General features: G+C 47.8%; 2 protein-coding genes across 4 annotated transcripts in view; one reads left to right on the top strand and one right to left on the bottom strand.

Annotated features, from left to right (window-relative positions):
• The window catches only part of LOC146839142 (uncharacterized), a 54,033-nt gene extending 36,908 nt beyond the window's left edge, over nt 1-17,125 (bottom strand). The window contains exon 1 of one of the 3 annotated variants that reach the window (XM_085603187.1): nt 17,105-17,125. The gene's annotated coding sequence lies outside the window, so the exon portion shown is untranslated. Of the gene's footprint in view, nt 1-16,428 lie in introns of all 3 variants that reach the window. The other 2 variants (XM_085603186.1, XM_085603184.1) reach the window with 2 other exon arrangements.
• Nucleotides 1-20,995, top strand: part of LOC146839140 (uncharacterized) — a 366,458-nt gene that overhangs the window by 232,228 nt on the left and 113,235 nt on the right. The window contains 1 exon segment of the mRNA XM_085600014.1: nt 4,664-5,303. Coding sequence (XP_085456140.1) covers nt 4,664-5,303 — 640 coding nt within the window.

Here is a 20,995-nt window from a genome sequence, read left to right as displayed (position 1 = left end):
CCAAACTACTGTGCCAGGGCGGTCACAGCGGAGATTTGGCTTGCTTTCTCAAGAGACCCCCCAGAGCGAAGGAGGTTTCAGGCAGGGCCTTATTAAGTTGACGCTATTCAGCCAGTGTTCCAAACACACTGGGACTTTCCTCTCAGGCCGTGGTTTCTTTTGCAGATATTTATATGGCGTGAACTCGGCCAGTTACATTACAAGGACACATTCATTTTTTTGTTGGGTACATGGAAATTAACTGATTTACCCACAATCACAGGATGTTGAGCCGGCGTCGCCGAGACTCATACCTGGTTCCCAGTGCCAAAGCCAGTAGCCATTGATTATTTTACCATGACCAGCACCACCACGTTCTGCATCGTGGATACAGGAAAAACCACAGCAGGTTTAATTTGCATTCTTAAGAAATGCCATGCCGAATTGCAACAGCTGATGCCCCATGCCCCTCCCGCAAGGCTTCTATGAAGGTGGAGCTACTGCAGATTCAGCATCGAACACACAGAGGCACCCAACCTCTGAATGAGGAGGGGCAGGACTGGGTGGGGGCGGAGTGCTGAGAGGTAGGCAGATTATATAGCCATTCAGGGTTGACCAAATGATTAAATGTCCTATTTGTCACCGTGCACAAAACGGACGTCCAGCACAGTGTGTTGACGTGAGTGCAAGCGGCTAAGTAAAGTGCATCCCCATGGCTAACGCAGCGGATTGCAATTATAAGAGGTGTGATGATTAGCATACCCTGTAAATGCCAATTATCTGGTAATTAAAGTCCCGGTTCCGGGTTGAGCGCAGCCAGAGAGAGTGCCGAGCCGCAGAGAATCCACAGGAGCCGCGAGAGCCGAATCCAACCCAGACTTGCGGGAAACCGTGGGAGCCGCGGGAGCCACGGATGCGCGGCTGCGGGTGCAAGACCGAATCCTGGATCCGGAGGAGTCACAGTGGCAGCGGTGAGAGCGGTGGGAGCTGCAGGAGGTCTGGGCAGGAGCTGCGGGTGCAAGACCGAATCCTGGATCCGGAGGAGTCACAGTGGCAGCGGTGAGAGCGGTGGGAGCTGCAGGAGGTCTGGGCAGGAGCTGCGGGTGCAAGACCGAATCCTGGATCCGGAGGAGTCACGGTGAGAGCGGTGGGAGCTGCAGGAGGTCTGGGCAGGAGCTGCGGGTGCAAGACCGAATCCTGGATCCGGAGGAGTCACGGTGAGAGCGGTGGGAGCTGCAGGAGGTCTGGGCAGGAGCTGCGGGTGCAAGACCGAATCCTGGATCCGGAGGAGTCACAGTGACAGCGGTGAGAGCGGTGGGAGCTGCAGGAGGTCTGGGCAGGAGCTGCGGGTGCAAGACCGAATCCTGGATCCGGAGGAGTCACGGTGAGAGCGGTGGGAGCTGCAGGAGGTCTGGGCAGGAGCTGCGGGTGCAAGACCGAATCCTGGATCCGGAGGAGTCACAGTGGCAGCGGTGAGAGCGGTGGGAGCTGCAGGAGGTCTGGGCAGGAGCTGCGGGTGCAAGACCGAATCCTGGATCCGGAGGAGTCACAGTGACAGCGGTGAGAGCGGTGGGAGCTGCAGCAGGTCTGGGCAGGAGCTGCGGGTGCAAGACCGAATCCTGGATCCGGAGGAGTCACAGTGGCAGCGGTGAGAGCGGTGGGAGCTGCAGGAGGTCTGGGCAGGAGCTGCGGGTGCAAGACCGAATCCTGGATCCGGAGGAGTCACAGTGGCAGCGGTGAGAGCGGTGGGAGCTGCAGGAGGTCTGGGCAGGAGCTGCGGGTGCAAGACCGAATCCTGGATCCGGAGGAGTCACAGTGGCAGCGGTGAGAGCGGTGGGAGCTGCAGGAGGTCTGGGCAGGAGCTGCGGGTGCAAGACCGAATCCTGGATCCGGAGGAGTCACAGTGGCAGCGGTGAGAGCGGTGGGAGCTGCAGGACGTCTGGGCAGGAGGTCTGTGTTTTCCCGTTTCTTTGCCTGCTTGAAGCCTGAGGTGGCGAACTGTGAGGGGAGGCCTAGGCTCAGGCCCAAGCCTCCAGGTGATCAAGGCGCCTGCTCTCCGCTGCCTGGGCATCGGCAGTGTGGAATGGTGGTGAGATTGCGGTGAGGTGGTGAGGCAGACGCCGCGAGGTGGGCATTGTGAGGCTTTCCCGCAGCCCCTGCCATCTCCTGCTAACTCTGTCAATCCTGACACCAGCCTTGCAGCGTTTTAACACTTCGCCCCCGGGCTCTGCGCCCCCACGCTCCCCCCCTGTGGCTCAAAGTTCCCGCAGTGTTCCGCTGTCTCCAGTCCCAGCTGAAGGCGGGGTGCCTGCATCCTTTGAAATCTCCTTGCAGCCCTCATCGCGGAACTCGGACCGCAGACCGAGCTCCCCGCCGCGGCTGGACATCGGTCGGCACTGACGGTGAGAGGAACAGAACGGACAGAGCGGACTCAGCTTGTTTGATCGACTCAGCTACTCAGCGACTCACAGAGATTCACAGCGATACAGCGACACAGCGAATCACGACTCGCAGAGTAAAGAACCGTAGATCTTCAGAACCTGACGGGAGCTGACCGCAAGATACTACAAGAGTAGGGAGACCAGACGTCCCCGTTTTCCCAGGACAGTCCCCGTTTTTGGGGAAATGTCCCCGTGTCCCGACACTTTTCTCCAAGTGACTCAAATGTCCCTGTTTTCAAACAGTGTCCAGGTTAAACACAGAAATGTCCCTGTTTTCCATTGTTCCGGTTGGGCATGCGCGCGCATGCTCTCTTTGCGCTGTTTACGGCATGTGTCGTCGCTGAGGTGAGCGCTGTAGCAAGAAGGGAAATCCTTTGAAGCGAGACATTTTACACGCAGCGCCACCTACGTCATCGTGCCAGCCAAAGTTTCTTCTTTGAATAAAACAATATTTCTTCATCCTGTAGCTTGTATTCATAGTCATACAAACTTTTCAGTAGCCCTTATGCATACCGTGGAAGGATTAATGCATTGCTCATTGCATGTTTTATTCATAACCAATTGATGCATGCTCTGTGTTCTCCACATCAAAGCTATGACTTGACCTCTTGACAGACCTTTCAGATCACGGCAAACTGTTTAGCTGGAAAGGACTTAAAGGAGCAGTATTAATGCATGTGGAAGAGGCGAGCAGCGCTGCTCGAGCTTTTTGCTCAGGTCTTCACACTATTGCACTATGAGATGATACCAATGGCTAGAGTGCACTATTCATACCCCAGTAAGGTAACATGACATCCCAGCAGTGACCACGCAAATGTGGGAGGACTGTGTGGTCGGCCAGCCTTTGCCACCCTTAAGACCCTAAGGCAGTAATACCTGGAGAGAAGTGTTTTTTTTGTACATTGGTCCATGGCTGCCATTTGGCAATTTAGCATTCCGCAGTTTACCTCCCATGCTTTTCTGTCATGAGCAACTAAGCAACATTGGTGAGTTGTACTATACGTGGTGCTGACGCGCAGCTATAGAAACGAGCATTGATAAAGCTAGTAAATCTGGCGTTTGCTAGCCTGTGATGTTTTATTGATTTTTGGCAAATATATGCTATAGTCCTTAATAGTGTAAATGTAATAAAAAGTACTAATGCTGCTGTGTGAAGGAGAGGGTTGCCAATAAAAGACCGCGGATTTGTTGTCTGTAATGCTTCATCTCGGTCTGTGGAGGGAGCTGTAATTGTAGTCCTTTTTCTATGTCTATGACAGCTGTCAAATACTCCTACTTTTATGTTGATGGTTACTGCAAACCATAGTCCTACTTCTATGTCTATGACCTGTCCCCGTTTTTTGTTTTGAGAATCTGGTCACCCTATACAAGAGGCACACAAGACGCCGGAGGTCCATAGTACGTGACCCGTAGACGAATCTCAGAGGCAGTCATCCTTCTGGAGGAAATAGTATAAAGGGGGAGTCTTGGTTGCTAACAGAAGACAAAGCAGACGAAAAGGTAGCACCAAGCATTCAGAACAAGCACTGGCAGTGCACACCCCATTTGTACCTCCTGCCCCCGTCTAGCTCGACCAGGGAGCTGTCGCACGTCATGAGGTCAGGTCGAGTACGGGAGATCAGCCGCCCCAAGACGGCAGGGCGGAAAAGAAAGGGCAAGTCAGGCCCCTCGACAGATCAGAACAGTGATGATCCGACATTAATCTTGCCAGTCGGCGATCCAATTGTTGGCGGGTCACCGAGAGGAAATCTCAAAGCCCCCCTAGCTTAACCAAAAATCTATACAAAATTTAATTTCATAAAAGATATCGGGGCTGCCCTTTACTCAAGTAACGCCACACTGAAAGGCCTCCAGTCCCCACTTCTACCAGTCCAAGCATCAGTACTGGCACCAACCCCAGGGCAGAAAACTCAGCCAGTTCACCAAACCCAGCAGAAACAGCAAGTCATAGCACAAGTACACACTCAAGCAATGACAAATACTTCGGGGATCTCTTCTACACCCCCAACTATTCCCTTATCTTCATCTATAAGCACAACCACATCACCATTAGCAGAATGCATAAATGTAGTTTCACAGAACAAAACACCACAGAGTAATTCTACGAAGTACTTTACAGCGGAACTCTTCCCAACCAATCCTTCAGCCAGCCACAAGGCGCACCATAAGCCACCAAATATGCACCCCCTTTGGAGACTTGACGCCTCCTAGATTAAACCATTCCTATCCTGGCTCATCATTAGGCTTATCCGGACCTCCGAAAATTCAGAAATCTTCGCGAGTAGAAGCCCAGAACTCAACAACAGTAGCTAACTTACTAAATGCATCAACTCCAATCACAACAAAAGGAGCACTTCAGAATATGCAAGCATTAAAGATCCTCAAAAGAGGAGCCCAATCTCCGGCAAAGGAAGATAGCCAACAGCCCAACTGGAGCAAGCAGCCCGGGCTAGAGACGCTTAGCGCTGATGATACGCCGATCAAACAACAACCTTTTTGGGCAGCTGTAGGATTCACTACTGGATCTCAGAACTCAAATATATCTAATGGTGACATGATTAACACAACTAAGGGTGACCTTAGCACCATCATCCAGGATAACCACAAGTTAAATCCCTCGCCAGCCAACTTAAAATCTCCAAAGCTGGAGGAAGGTAGGGCTACCTTATCCTATTTGGGAACACAGGAATGGGAGGACATGCTGGCAGCATACTCCCCGGACCAACAAACGGGTTCTCCTAATGAGAAGATAATGCATCTGCACCCGCCCTCATTGGACAATCAGCCTTTGCGAGGAAAGAAGGAAGTGGATGCAAAGGAGCAGGGGGTCACAAACCAGCAGGAGGGTAGTCCCTGGGCCTCCCTCCTAAAAACCATGCAACTGTCAGTAGATGCGCTTCAATACCAGTCAGATAAAATGGATATACAGCTCTCACTATTAAACACTCTAGCAGTATTCACATCAGGGATCGATGAAAAACTGGGGGAACTCAACTCACTTATAAGAAGGGCACAAAAAGAGCCATATCTCCAATGCAGGTGCAGCCAGATTGTGGATAAGCTGGCAACCCTTCCGTCAATGCTTTCCACCACGCTCAACGAACTGAAGAATAGATCAACCTTCACTGCAATTTGATTGCAAAAATACTAAAACCGACCCACAACAAAGTGTGAGCTCCACTGGCAGTAGTGGCGACCTTCTAAAGACAGCTCCGGTTTTGCTAACCGAGACAAAAACAAATGCTAAACAACGTCGTCTGTTGAAAAGAAAAGGCCGCACTCAGAAGGCATCTTTGCTCAATCAAGCAGCTACTTACCCAATTTTCAGTAAACAACTTCTCAATTCAACCACTGCTCCAAAAGTGGGTGAAATGCAAAACAATATGACTCACTTGAAAGATCCTCAAGTCATAGTAGCACCCTCTTGTATTTATAATCTTGGAGGGCATCCAACAGGAATAGACGAATGGCCTTTAATGCAAGATGAGGTGGCCCCAGGGACAGAAAAGAACAAAGTCGTCAACAGTCCAGCCCTTGTTACTCCCCTACAATCCACCAGTTCTAATCTAAAACGGCAAGCTGGGTCTGCTGACCACCATAACATCAAGGTTTTAGTAAAAGATAGTATCCAGGAGCATACCCGACAGGAAACTGGGCAACTCTCTTCCACCCAGCCAGCGGGAAAAGACGAAATTATAACGAGAACTAATTGTACAACTCAGATAGTGGCATCTCAAACGGAGGGGACGCATCCGAGGACAGCCCCGGATCAACTACCTCAGGCTTCTCTCCCTTGGCATCAACAGAGCCAACTAAGAAACGTATCTCCAACAAAAAATATGGAAAAAGTTTCCAATGCCATCTGTACAACTTTGCAAACAGACCAATATAAGCCTTTCTGGTTAACCCATCGAAACACCGTTGCCAATGCGACAGGGCAACTTGAAACCTTAGCCTCTCCCCCAAATGATCTGTCACAGGCTCCGAGATATACACTGCTCAAACCAGAGTATATTACAAAAGGTCGTCACGATCTGCTGAATCGAGGTAATGTTTTAAAATTACTACGGGCCATACCCACTCTAGCAGACCTGAATACAACAGATCTACTCGCAATTGAGTTTCTTACGGCAGATAATCCAGACAATCCAGAAACAACAAGGGCACTATGGAAAACTACAGCTACGGCGCAGAGAGTACTAAAGCACCATCTCACCTTTAAAGACTGGGGCATCCAAATTAGTTCCTACCAACCTCCAGCCTACCCAGCACCACCGCTAAACCTGAGCCCAAGGCCAGGCATTAAACAATGCTCAAGGCCCTCAACTTCTGTATTAAGAGGGGCTCTTGGCCACTCAACGCCAAGTAGGGCTCTCATCCAAGGCACTCATTACGGATCTCCAAGGGCGGATAAGCCACGAGGACGCCACTCCTGGTATGCTGAACCAATTACAAGCACTATAACCCTTGAGTCAGCAACTCAATGACATAACAATTATAGAGATCTTAGTAATAACAGACAAAAGGAACTAGCAATAAGTCTCTGCTCATGGAACGTAAATGGCTTAGAGTCAAAAATTCAAGACCCTGAATTCCTGCAATATCTTAATAATTTTGATATTGTCATGCTAAAGGAAACCTGGCTCATGAAACCACTATTTATCCAAGAGTTCCTTTGCTTTGACTGACCTGCCATTAAGGGCAGCAAAATGGGTCACTCTTCGGGGGGGGCTGGCAACATATATCTCAACATCAACCATAACAACAGCAGTGACTATTGGCTTGGAATCAGATACAGCTCTAGCAGTTAAACTTACTCTTTACTTGGCAGGGGCACAAAATGAAGCAACACTGTTCAATGCATATATCCACCCAAAACGAACAGCAGTGGATTTAGCAAAGATAATAGATCAAATAACTTCTCACTTAGGCATCGCTGAAACCCCAAATGTAATTCTAGCAGGGGACATGAACTTATACCTAATGGGCTCATCCGAAGCAAAGGAAGTCTCCCTCCAATCGCTAAATTACAATTTACCAATGCAGGGTTCCTTTACGCATGGGAGGCCGAACAGGGTAAATAGACTTCTGCTGGAAGAACTAGAACACCTAAACCTCAGGGCCCTCAATGCTAGAACTGACGGCGATTCCCCCCCAGTGGCAAGCTACTATACTGAAACAACAAGCTCACTCCTAGATTACACGTTTGTCAGCCTCTCGTTGTTTCAATACGTAACAGGCTTTAAAATGGGAGACATGGGGGACAGTGATCACCGTCCACAAGAGATCACTCTCGCAGCAACAGATGCGATTACTATTTACCCTGCCCCACACCTAGGCTCAAGCTACACAACGAACTATAAGAGGATCAAGTTTACAACAGAAAGCATCGAGTCCCTAACAGACACTGCAATCAAGCTTTTATTCGCTCAACAACTCGGAAAGAACCTGATACAAACCTGGGAATGCTTCACAACCAACCTCAGTAACTTGAAGGCAACAGCCACAAAAACAGGGAGCGTTCCGGCGCAGACACAAGAGAAAAAGCTAACTAAGGACCAAAGAACACAAATAAAGGCAATTAAGAGACTGATAAAAGGCTCCATACGTTCTCTACGCCATGAACCTGGCAACACGCTGCTCCTTTGCTCTCTGCGGCTACAAAGAACCCAACTAAAGAGGCTGAAATGGAACATTAACAACAACAACAAACAGGTTTTCTGGGCAAAACTCTTCTATAATATAAAGCACAACGCTAGTAATCGTTTTTGGAAAACAGTAAACACCATTATACACCCGCATCGGGGGGGACTCGCTTCCTATATACTTGAGGAGACTTGGGCAAGCTATCTAAATTCCCACTTTAATAGCCAAAGCTTCCATCAGCCGACACAGGAGCAGAGTAGAGCAGCTACGCTCGCACAAAATAACAACACAGGAAGAAGGGAAAGAGGTAACAACCACTTCCCTGTCAGCACCGCTGCCGATAGCAGCTCCAGGGCAAATGTCAATCTGAATTTTTTTTTTTGATACAAGTCATGATGAGGAGGAAAGGCCACCCGCCACCGATCAACTAGCAATTAGGAAACAGATCAGGAGGGGAAGAAGGGAAGGAGCGCCAACCAACAGTGTTTAACCCCTTCAGCGCGGCGCGGGTTACCGCGCTGTGCTGAAGGTTCTATTGAGCGGGCGGGGCCATGACGGAGCGGTTCCATCATACGCACAGCGCAACCGATGCGCATGACGGAACCGCTCAGTCATGCGCATCGAAGGGGTTAAAGAAAGGCCAGAAGATTGGGCAGACATACTCCATCCACTTTTCCTGGAAGTAAGACGACTGGGCATTATCCCAGACTCGTGGAAAGGGTCAACGATCATTCCAATTCATAAAAGCGGCAGTAAGCTCCTGCCAGCCAATTATCGGTTAGTTGCACTGATCGACAATGAGGCCAAATACTTTGCGGGAACATTGTTGGTGGAACTGACAACTTGGGCTGAAAATAATGAAATAATTCCGCTGAACCAGACAGGATTCCGAAAAAATCCAGGTACAATATCCAATATCATGGCAATATCACTGATAACGGATGCAATAAAACTAAGGAAAACACAGCTGCATGTCTGTTTCATCGATTTCAGCGCCGCATTTGACAACGTGGAGAGGTCCAAATTGTGGTTAAAGTTTGCTAGATGGGGGATTCCAAACACCCTCTTATCAATGATAATGCTTTTACACACCGACACCTGGGTACAGGGCTCAGGTTCCCACCTCTCAAGAAAAGTCAAGACAACGAAAGAACTGAAACAGGGCTGCGTGCCGGTCCCCATCTTATTCATGTCAGATTTAACACAGACACTGAACAATTGCAATTCTCATGCGCCTAGAATAGGGGGCTCTGCTTTGTGCAATCTACTCTACACGGACGATGTAGTCCTACTTAGCCATAGAGCAGCTCGCTTGCAAAATCTTCTTAATGGTCTGCAGGTCTACGTAGAAGAGAACAGCCTCTCAATAAACCTAAACAAAACCAGGACCATGACATTCAGCAGCAAACGAAAAAAGAACCACCTATGGTACCTGGGGGACAGACACATTGAATCAGCGGAGGCTTACAAGTACTTGGGAGTCTACTTCGACAAAGAAGGATCATTCACGCGTCAACAGGAAGAGATTAAAAGGAAAGGGATGATTCTTGCTCTAACCATGAAAGGCCTATCAGCCAAACTACTGGGCCCTGCGCTGAGTCCTCTCTTGGCGGTAGCGCGGGCTAAAATCCTTCCCACTATTACCTATGGCAGTGAAGCATTGCGCGGGAGAGACACCAACCTTTTGTACAAAACGCTTGTAAAAGCCTACAGAACTTTGTTCAGCCTCCTGACTTATACCTCCCTGGCACAAATTCGATTGGAGTACGGCCTTATAAAGCAAACTTGGGCCAGCTATGGAGTATATATTAACTGTTGGAACAAAATTAGAACATCAAACCCTAAAACCTTAAACCACCTGCTGTGGCAAGAATTACAACAGAGGGAGAACTCGCCAGCTAGACGGTACTTGCAGGAGGCTCTGGCCAACACTGGTTTACTGCCACTATGGGATACACACAGTCACCACTCAGTTTTCAAAAAATTAATATGGAAGGCATTGAAAATACAGTCATTGGTGGAGGACAAAGCTGCCTTTTCTGCCAGAGCGCATGCATGGATGACTTTGAATTCGTACAGGACTTTAGCCCCGCAACAATATTTTAATTTGGGCTATTCAAAAGCACTGAAACTAAAATTTTTAAAGCTACGACTTGGAGTGATGCCATGCACACAGCATCTCCCCCCATGGAAAAGGGACCCGACCTTTACAGTATGCAGTTTATGTAAAAAAGGACAGGGGGACATTACCCATACCATTAGTTCTTGCACGGAAACACTTCAAGAAAGGAGGCAACTGTTAAAAATTCCCTTTAATCAAAGGGGAATTCGGTCAAGGAGGCAGGCAGTATTGGCCTGCTTTGACCCAGCATCCCCACAATTGAACATTAGACTAGTCAAATTTCTTGAAGCAGCCCGGGGAAAAATACCAAACTGACATCAAGATCTTCGGGCACCACAGCCTTAGGCCCATCAGCTTTTGTTGGGGGTGATCCAATTGATGTAGGCATCTGGGATACTTGCAAAGGTGGCTACTGTACGTTTAAATTTGTATTTTAACGTGTAAAGATAATAGAAGCGCTTTTATTAACAGAGTGATGATATTTTACGGAGGTCGTATATTATATTATACATATGGTTTTTAATTTTGCATGTATTGCATTGGTTTTAAGTAACTTTGCAAATAAATAAACTTCCAAACTTCCTGATATAGCCATCAGTTTCCGGTGGGTGTCCCAATACCTGCCTGTGCACACTCGGCACTTAGAAACAGCTTAGACGACCTTGATTGCGACCGTGGTATGGTGGTTGAATCCCCTGCGGACTTGCTCCCTCTGTCAACTGGAGAGCTGCCAGCCTGGCCCAGAGGGATTTTGACCTGACACCCCGGTGCACACTGGTTTTGTTGTTGTTTAGCACTTTCTGAGGCAGCTAACTAGATTGGTGCACCTTGAGACAATTCACTGTTGGTTCGTCTGATAGGCACCATTTTCTTTTGTATGTCCCTGCTCAGCCATTTTGAGGCTACTAGTATTAGATAAACCTCCTTTCCTCTTGAGCTGCATTGGAATCAAAATGGCCGAGAGCTTAGCCAGCTCAGGCTAAAGAAATAGAAAGAGGGTAAAACAGCCTGGGAACTGGAACAAAAAAAAGGACTTCCTTGGTTAGCTGCCTACAAAGAGGCAGCCATGTTGGAATGACTCCAAACTGATCTGATGTAACTGACCTAATCTGATAATTTGCAATCTACCTGGTTGTCCCCCTGGACTGTGCCAAATAATGACTACTGTAAAAACATGGTTGGTGGGGCCCTGGCCTCTTTTGAGTTTAGGAGATACACCGCCATAAATGTTTTACACTGCAGTTAATATGGCACTTTAGAGTTTAGTGTATATACTGCATATAATTGTATGATAACTACCACCCTGACTTACGCTTGATTCTGGACTGTGCCTCGGCATTTCTTTTTCGGCCTGAGTCCTAATTGTATCTCGGAATTTCTACCGTTCAACCATGCGCCAACCTTACACCACCCGGAACTCGAATCTTGTGCGCTATGGACCCAACTCCTGGTCCATCAACTACCCAGACAAAATGACCAGTAATGCAAAAAAGAACTTCAAGCATAGTAGTCTAAAACAACACCCGGAAACACTCATTGTAGATAACTACCACACAGCGACCAACGGCAACACGTAAACTAACTTCATTTTCTACACAAATCGCCCGGCTAAATGGAAAACCACCTTCTCTCTTCACCTTCAAGTCGCCAAGTCAGTAATCATTCCCTATGGTGAAAATATCTCCACTACCATCTCCCCGACCTTCAAAGGGGAACTCACCAGCTCCATCTACAGAACTGGAACCATTCTCATACAGGCCACCGACCCGCACCTCACCACTTTTGACCGCCACTTCCCCACACTTCTTTCCTCGTTAACTCAACTGAGCCATCAAACCATATCTCCCCAACCCACCATCACCCTTACTAATAACGTGGAACTGATCCCATCTCCCTGCCCTGAAGAACCTCTCTCCAACTCATGGACATCCACCATCACTCACTATAATCACACTACCCCTATCATTACTCTCCGCTGCAAAACACCCACAATTATTACATCTACTGAGCACACCAGGAACAACAAACTCGCAATTAACAAACACCACAAGACCGATCTAGATCTAGACAGCTCGGACTCTAACCTCTGACCTCCCGCGACCGAAATCCCCATAGGCACTCTCCGCTCGACCCCTGATAATCTGAACCCTCCCTCACAAACTACCTCTTCCTCCAACACAGACCTTTTTCCCTCGACTCTTACTTCCCCCATGTCCAACATCATCTCTAATCCAGTGGCCACTCTCCTCCCTACTACCACTGCACACCCCCCTCCGATGTCCCTCATCCACAGACACCACCGGTCTCCACCACTTACCTCACTGACAACCCCTGTGACATCCCCATGTCCAACGAACACGTTTCCCCTATTATCACTACACGCTCCCCCTCCGCCCTCGCACACCCACTTACACAACCTGCCTTCACCACTAATCTCATTGACATTCCCCGGAACTCTGACTTCTTACCTAGAATTTCTCTCCCTCCTCACTTGGACAGTAGACCCTCTACTCCTCCTTTGAACTCCTTGAATGGGAGCATTACTAACCCGGCTCCCCTCGTCAAACGTCTCCCCTCTCCTAATCCCACTGATTCCGTCCAATCCCCGACCCCTGTTCACTCTCCCTCCAAAGACCCAAGCCATTCTCGGCCCCTGCCTAAAACCTTAAACTTTTTCAGCTCAATAGCACAGCAACTGAACAGAATGGAGCTGAAAATTAACTCCCTTGCTGCTGATTTCCTTTTTTTACAACAAGATCTTCTCAACAGGACCAAGCCGCCGTGCTCCCTCTCCCCGGGTAGGTTTCCTCCCACCCCACTCAATACCGCTCCCTTGGCCCCACAGTGCACCCCTCGTCCCTCCAGTCCGTCAGCGAGTCAGGCACTTCTACCCAACCGGGATCGCCAACCCTTTTCGATACCGAAACCTGATGAGACCAACGACTCTTACCTCGCTTTGAGCCAGAAGTCAACCCCTTTCCCCATCCCTGTTATTATCGGCACTAACAGAATCCCTAAAAATGTCCACTCGCCTAGACCTCCTGCTCAATACTCCTCTATCCACCTTACTACCCCCATCATCGAGGCTCCCCGTCCCCTCTCTTGCATGCTCCTCAACTGCAGATCAGCAGTGCAACACGCCACAGACATTGCTGAAGCTCTACTCGCTAAAGAAATTGACATCGCTTTCCTCACTGAATCCTGGCTCAATGTCCACTCCACCCCCATTCTTGACATTCTCAGCCCTCCAGGGTACACCATCATCAGACAAGACAGACCGATCAAAACTGGGGAGGACTAGCCATCATTCACAAGGCAGGAATTCAGATTACCAAACTTAAACCTGCAGAATACCTATCGTTTGAATACCTGGGTGTCGAACTCACTGCCAAGGGCACCTCACCCATCAAATTCCACACCATCTACCATCCTCCTGGAGAGCGTACCCTTTTCCCCGAAGAACTAACAGACCTAATATCACGGTTCTCCATGACAGACACTAAAGACGTGTTCCTGGGTGACCTCAATATCCACTGGAACGACCCAGAAGACTCCACTGCCCAGAACCTATCCAGCCTACTTGAAATATATAACCTCAAACAACTCTGCAATAAACCAACTCACATCAAAGATGCAACACTGGATGCAATCATTACCAACAATGATCTGGTCTCTCTGACAGCGATTTCTCCCATAGACTGGTCCGACCACCACCTCATTCTGTTCAAGATTGACGCACTTGTCTTCCACCAACCTATTCGTAATCACAAACCTAAACACTGGAACAGAAATATCAAAGCAATCCCTTTACCTGAACTTGAATCCAAGATTCATGCCCATCTTCAACTCCAACCCTCATCATCGACGGCTGATGACCTCACTACACACTTTAACTAAAAAATGACAGAGGTTCTAGACCAAGTAGCTCCTCTCAAACTCAAACAATTGAGGCGAACCAAATCTAAACCCTGGTTTAACGTGGATCTGAATGAGGAAAGGTGTCAACTCAGACAAACGGAAAGGTCTTGGAGACTAAACCCCTCGACCTTACACCTAGCGCAACTTATCTGCTCGGCAAGCATACAAAAAACACATTTTCAGTGAAAAGGTGTCTTTATTCCGCAGCCAACTAGATCTGGCGAAAAACAGACCGAGAGAACTCCTCAACATTGTCAAAAGCCAAACAAATTGCACTCCCTCTCAAGAAATCAAAGCCACCAATGAGCGTTGTGAAGAAATTGCCACCTTCTTCACTAATAAAGTCTCAAAATTGATCAATCCTTCATCCAAATCTCTAACCCTCCTTCCCACTTAACCTGCACCACTCTAACCACCCCTGATCATTCAGTAAGAGTTCTTAACAAGGACAATCAGACCTGCCTCCAGCTAAAAAACAATGCGCATTGGTCCGACTTTGAGCTAATGTCGGAAAATGAGGTCTTCAGTATAATTTCTAACCTAAAACCTTCCTCCCACACTATGGACCCCATCCCATCCACAATCATAAAAGAACTCAACCACACCATTTCCCCTTTCTGGACAAAAATCATCAACGCCTCTCTCACCTCTGGCTGTGTCCCAGACTCCCTTCAACTTGGACAAATCACACCCATTCTCAAAAAACCAGGGGCCAACCCTAATGATCTCAACAACCTAAGATCTATCTCCAACCTCCCATTCTTTGCAAAAACTTTGGAGAAATGCGTTCTCCACCAAATAAACAAACACATTGATGAGTTCAACCTCCTCGACACCTTTCAATCAGGATTCAGGAAAGGCTGTAGCACGGAAACAGCTATGCTCAACGTCCTCTGACGATATTCACAAGGCTTTAGATGAAGGTGATGCCTGCCTACTCATCCTTATTGACCTATCTGCGGCATTCAACACAGTAAATCATCCAGCGCTTCTGGAGACATTGTCGAAGCGCTCTGGCATCAATGGCACAGTACTAAAATGGTTCACCTCCTTCCTCCAACATCGCTCGCAACAAATTAAAATCAACTCCTGTCTCTCGAAGCCAACAAAAGTCACACTTGGGGTCCCGTAAGGCTCGATCCTCTCCCCGACCCTCTTCAATCTTTTCATGGAGCCCCTCACAATCATCTTGAAAAAAGCTGGAGTGTATTACCACCTTTACGCTGATGACACCCAAATCTATTTCAAAATCAAGTATTCCAGCGACATCCAACACCTCAATGTCACTCTAACCGAGATCCAAACTTGGTTCAAAGCTAACCACTTAAAGCTCAACCCAGATAAAACAGAACTAATCCTATTCTCTCCAAAAAGCAACCATCGTCCAATCCAAGAGTGGCTCAAGAATATGAACTAAACTGCCCCATCGTCCTATCCGACTCAGTTAAGTCTCTAGGCATCACCCTTGACAAGAACTTATCTTTGGAGGCCCACATCAAAAACTCTGAAAAAAGTGCTCTTTTCTCTCTAAAACACCTCAAGAAATTGAAACCTTTTTTTCCCCATGATGACCTCCAGACAGTAGTCCAATCCCTAGTTCTCTCTCAAATCAACTACGGGAACGCCATCCTAACAGGGACTCTAAAAGCTCACCTAGCCCCTCCAAGGGCAGTGTTGAACATGGCCGCTCGACTCCTATCTGGAGTAAACAGATTTGAACACATCACTCCAGCTCTCAACTCCCTCATCTGGCTTCCCATGGAAGGGAGGTGTATTTACAAACTGGCCTGCATCACACACAAAACCCTTCACTCTCCGGCCCCTAACTACCTGAACAACAAACTGGTAAGTGCAGGTCAATCCAGAACGCTGAAAAGCTCCAACTCACTCCTTTTTATTCCTCCGAAAATGAAAAAGAAAACCACACAATACCGATCGTTCTCTGGCAACGCTCCCAGGTTGTGGAACGCTCTCCCTAGAGTCCTCAGATGCAACCCCTCCTTCTCCTGTTTCAAAAGGGACCTGAAAATCCATCTCCTTAACAAATACTTTCCTGACCAACGTCAACTAACCTAGACTTCAATATCCGAGCTTACTCCTCTCTCTTGACATTCAAGGATAGTTGGTGACCGGACTGTGTTAACCACCTTATCTCCCATGCTGTATTTTTTTATCCCTGGTTTGCTACCTTACTGCCTGCCTACTATGTAATGCAATTTCCGTTCTTTATTTTTTCTTTACAGTATGTATGTAAAGCGCTCTGATACCTACGGGTCAAGCTAGCGCTACATAAAACTTTTAAAATTAAAATAAATAAATTACCTGCCACCTCTAAATGATGGCTTTCTGCTGTTTGGAGTCCTCCTGTTATTGCATTCCTTGTTAGGGAAGAGGTGTGGCGCCGCGGCCAGGGCGACTGACTCCGGAATCTGGGGATCACGGTTCGATCCTAGCGCCGGAGGCAGATTAGCCCAGCACCATGTGACTCTGGGCAACAGTTTGGTTAATCTTCCCGACGGCCCCCAGCACCTAGAGACCCTTATGGTTGATTGTTCACGCTTTACAAATGTGGATTATATTAATATTATTATTATATTGCATCATAGGCAAGCAATCACCAGTCAGTTCCATGGAGCTCCTCACAGGCCACTCCAGGTTACAAGGGCACAAGGCTTGTGCTGTGCCATTTGTAGTGCTTTGCAGCAGTTAAAGTCTTAGGGTGCATCCACCACACACTTCTAGGCACATACGTGATGACCATACACATGCCCTCTGTGCCCCGTCCCCCCCCTCCCCCCCCCTTAAACAGACGTTAGCAGCCGCTTCCAGGCGCTGCCATCTCGCTCTAAGCACCCATAGCACCTGGAAACCATCTACTTATCTCTGTTTTCTTTGATACAATGCTTAATATCCACCTGTGCGTGTGTCATCTGCAACTTTGCAACGCCAGCCCGCGTTTGAATAGCCTTCTAAGCGCTCAACCAAAGTGTAGCCTCACCCATTCCCCTGAGCATGCGCATCTCGGAATTCAACATGAACAATGGCTGAGCATGCGCAGCTCGGGCGAATCAGACGGTCATCTCTGAGCATGCGTAGTTGACCAGGGTATCTTTATATCTGAGCATGTGCAGTCCGACATCACAGGCTTGTATTGTGTCGCGGTATCTGAGCGTGCGCAGTCTAACATCAGTATCAAAGCATGCGCAGTTGGATTTGTGTGGCACATGCGTATCTGAGCTTGCGCAGCCCAACAACATTATCAAAGCATACGCAGTTGGATGTGTGCGCTGCTTCCGTATCCGAGCGCGCGCAGTGGGTTTCTCTTCGTATCGCAGTCTTTGGTGCCGAGGTGCCACAAGCATGTGTCCGTGTCGCGGTATCTGAGCGTGCGCAGTTGGATTTGTGTGGCACTTCCGTATCTGAGCCTGCTCACTGTAACATCATAGCGGAGCATGCGCAGTTGGATTGTGTGCTGCTTCCGTATCTGAGCTCGCGCTGACTAACTACAGTGTCGGAGCATGCGCAGTTGGATTTATTAATTGTATTTATTTATTTAATGCGTTTTTATATAGCGCGGACTTTACCCGAAGGTGTCAGAGCGCTTCACAATAGTAGCAGTAATGATACATAAGGAGCAAAAATACAAGTGAGCATGTTACAAAATCAAACGGTACGTTACATGAGGCAATAGTGACAATTGTGCAAGTATCAAGGGCAAGCAAAATACAAGAGGTAGCAAAGGATATGTTACAAACGGAAAAAGTGATGTGTGCAGGTTACAAGAGCATACAAAGTACACCTAGAGGTAAAAAAAGTAAAAAAAAAAAAAAAAAAATTGCAATAAATGGCCGACACTCAGAACACTAAAACAGAAGTTACGTTACATGAGGCAGTGGTGGCCATAGTGCATGTATCAAAAGCACACAAGATACAAGAGGTAGCATACGATACGTTACAAAAGGAGAAAGTGACATGTGTGCATGTTACAAAAGCGATCAAAATACAAGTAAAAGTATAATACTGCAATATATGGCAGACACTCAAAACACAAAACACACTGGGAAGGCACTTCTATAGGCTTGGAGAACAGAATTTCCTATAATGGAAGGACTTCCTTCAGAAAATATAGGGCGTGAATTAAATTTGGAAGTGTCTTTGAAGGAGGAGAGATTTGAGGTCAGTTTTGAAGGCCTGGGAAGAGGTGGTGGTCCGGAGCTGAGGCGGAAGCGAGTTCCAAATTCTCACCGCGTTGCCTGATAAGGATTGGGCCATCGATCTTTCCTTCTTGAAAGTGGGAGGTTCAAGCAATAAATTTTCTGCATTCCGTGATGGTCTGGAGCCACCAGAGAGTTTCAGTTTATCCGCCAGGTAGCGAGGGGAGGATGAGTGCAAGGCTTTGTGGGTGATACAGGCAGTCTTGTAGATAGATCTTGCCTCTATGGGAAGCCAACGGAGGGTGGATAAAATGGGTGTGATGTGGTCGCTTCTTTTGGCCCCATGTATGAAGCGAGCTGCTGAATGGAGAACAGACTTCAGGGGGGACAGGTGGGACTTGGGGAGGCCAGTAAGAAGAGAATTGCAGTAGTCCAATCTGGAGAGAACCAGCGATTGGACCAGGGTTTTAAGGTCGTGCTCCGGGAAGAAGCGACGAATCCCCCAAAGAAGGCGCAGTTGGTATCGAGCAGACTTTGCAATGGAATCGATGTGGGAGAGTAGATTGAGTTTTTTGTCGAGTATGACGCCAAGGGATTTTGCGCTCTCGACAATGATGGGTTTATTGTTCAGTAGATTAATCTGATCCATCCATGATTGCACTGGGGGAGGAGAAAGTGAGGAGGAGAGGAGGAGGAATTCAGTTTTGGAGGGATTCAGGACCAGTTGATGAGTTAACATCCAGTTTTGAATGGAGTCGAGAGTAGAGCTTAGGAGGGAGAGATCGTGAGTGGAGGCCACCTTAAGGTAGATTTGAGTGTCGTCCGCATATAGATGATAGTGGATCCCGGATTCCCAATGGTTCTAAGTAGAGATTGAACAGTGTGGGTGCAAGTATAGAGCCTTGAGGGACACCTTGACCGACCGCTAAAGGAGATGAAAGACTGTTCGCTATTTTGATCATTTGGGATCTATCAGAGAGGAAGGAGGCAAACCATTTGAGCACAGTGCCCTCCATGCCCATTCTCTGTTGCAGAGTGTTAAGGAGAGTATTGTGATTGACAGTCACAGCAGTCTTTGGCGCCGGTGCTGCGGGCGTGTGGCCTGGGAGAGCGCTGCTGGCGGCGGTGGATGCGGGCCTGGTCCCAGAGACCGGGGCCGGTAGAACGGGTGCGAGGGCCGCACAGGGGCGCCAGAGCAGAGGCAGCATAGCCACCGAGTGATTGCCAAGGCCCTATGAGTGACAGTCTGCTGCCACGCGCGTGACACTTCGAGTGACACTTTGCGTGTGTAAAACCAGGCAAAAAAGCCACAATAAATATTATAAACGCGGTGTGGTAGAGCACTGTCCGTCACAGGAAGCACATGTTCCATTGCAATTGCCACTACATTTTCAAAAACAACTTTAATGATAAACTTTTCAGGGGTGCGCACGATAACATGTGGAAATCTTGAGTCACTGAATATTTACTTTGTGCTGGTTTTAATCTTACTAGAACGTGTGTTTCCATCACACTTAAGAATTATAAAAAAAAATGTGCTTCACTTGTGCTTTTCTAATTTTTGTTCAACATTTTTTAATTTACATGTATTTCAATTTTGTTGTTGTGTTAGGGAATATATAGCATTTTTCAGCCTTTGCTCTCCCACTCATTGTACCAAGCAAGATTATTGAAGAATTGTCATGAGAAAATCTCTCACGTTTCAGTTTGAGAAAGAGAAATAAACACCAAACTGTCTTTTAAGAAATTAAGCAGCGGTTTTCATAAGCGTAGCCTAACATCTGAACTCTGTCTTTGAATGTGCAGCAAATGTGACTAGATATAAATGACATTGAAATACATCTTTATTCTTCTACACCTTCTGAACTCCAGCATGATTATTTTGGAGCTGCCATAGGGCCTATGCTGTAATTACAAACACAGGCATACCCACAGATCTACTTGCAACCAATCAATTAGGAAGAAACAGTACTAAAGTGGGGAAAATGCTGCAGCTGCCACAGACCTCACAGTGCATTGCTATGCAATGGCTGTGCTTCATTACTGCAGTCATGTTCCTGCTGCTGGGGTTTTGCAGGGAGGTCGTCTCTTTCACCTTACGCCAGGGGCTTCTGATCTTTAAGTAAGTTCTGTCCAGCCGCAACTGAGGAGTCCTCTGATAGAAGTGTGTCACCTGAAAAACAGGAAAGAAGGAACTACAGGCCTCGTGACAATGACACCGCCTCTGAGGCAGCCGTGGCGGGGTCTCAGCAGTTTACAGTACAGTCAGCTGAGCCGAGCCCGGCACCTAAGGTGATAGCCGTTTGTGTTGCAGGCTGCTAAAATTAATAATGTTAATGTTGTTTATTCAATGGGCCAACCAATTTATTAACACAGACTTGATTGAGCCTTTGAGTTTTGAACACCGTCTGCACAGCACTCGCCGGCATGTTGCAGTCACTCCCACCTTCTCCCTCACAGCACATCGGTGGTTTCAAGTTACTAAAAATGCATTGATTAATGAATTTTAGTACAGTGATACGAACCACCAATCTAAAATGTGTTAGTCTAACGCCTGATGCATTGTACTTTCGCGGCTGCAACACTCCGGTAAAGGGGAGGTGAGACTCGGGCGGAATTTTTAAAGGGAATTGAGAATAGGGTGACCAACCGTCCGTAAATTTGACAGACCGTCTGTAATTTGGATCTCACGTCCGTTGTCCGTGACGATCCCTTTTACGGACACCTTTTGTCCG

Source organism: Triturus cristatus, chromosome 4_2, assembly GCF_964204655.1.
Source record: "Triturus cristatus chromosome 4_2, aTriCri1.1, whole genome shotgun sequence".
In the NCBI taxonomy this organism is placed as follows: Eukaryota; Metazoa; Chordata; class Amphibia; order Caudata; family Salamandridae; genus Triturus; species Triturus cristatus.
Note: the sequence above shows the minus strand (reverse complement) of the source record. Positions and strands in the feature narration are given on the sequence as shown.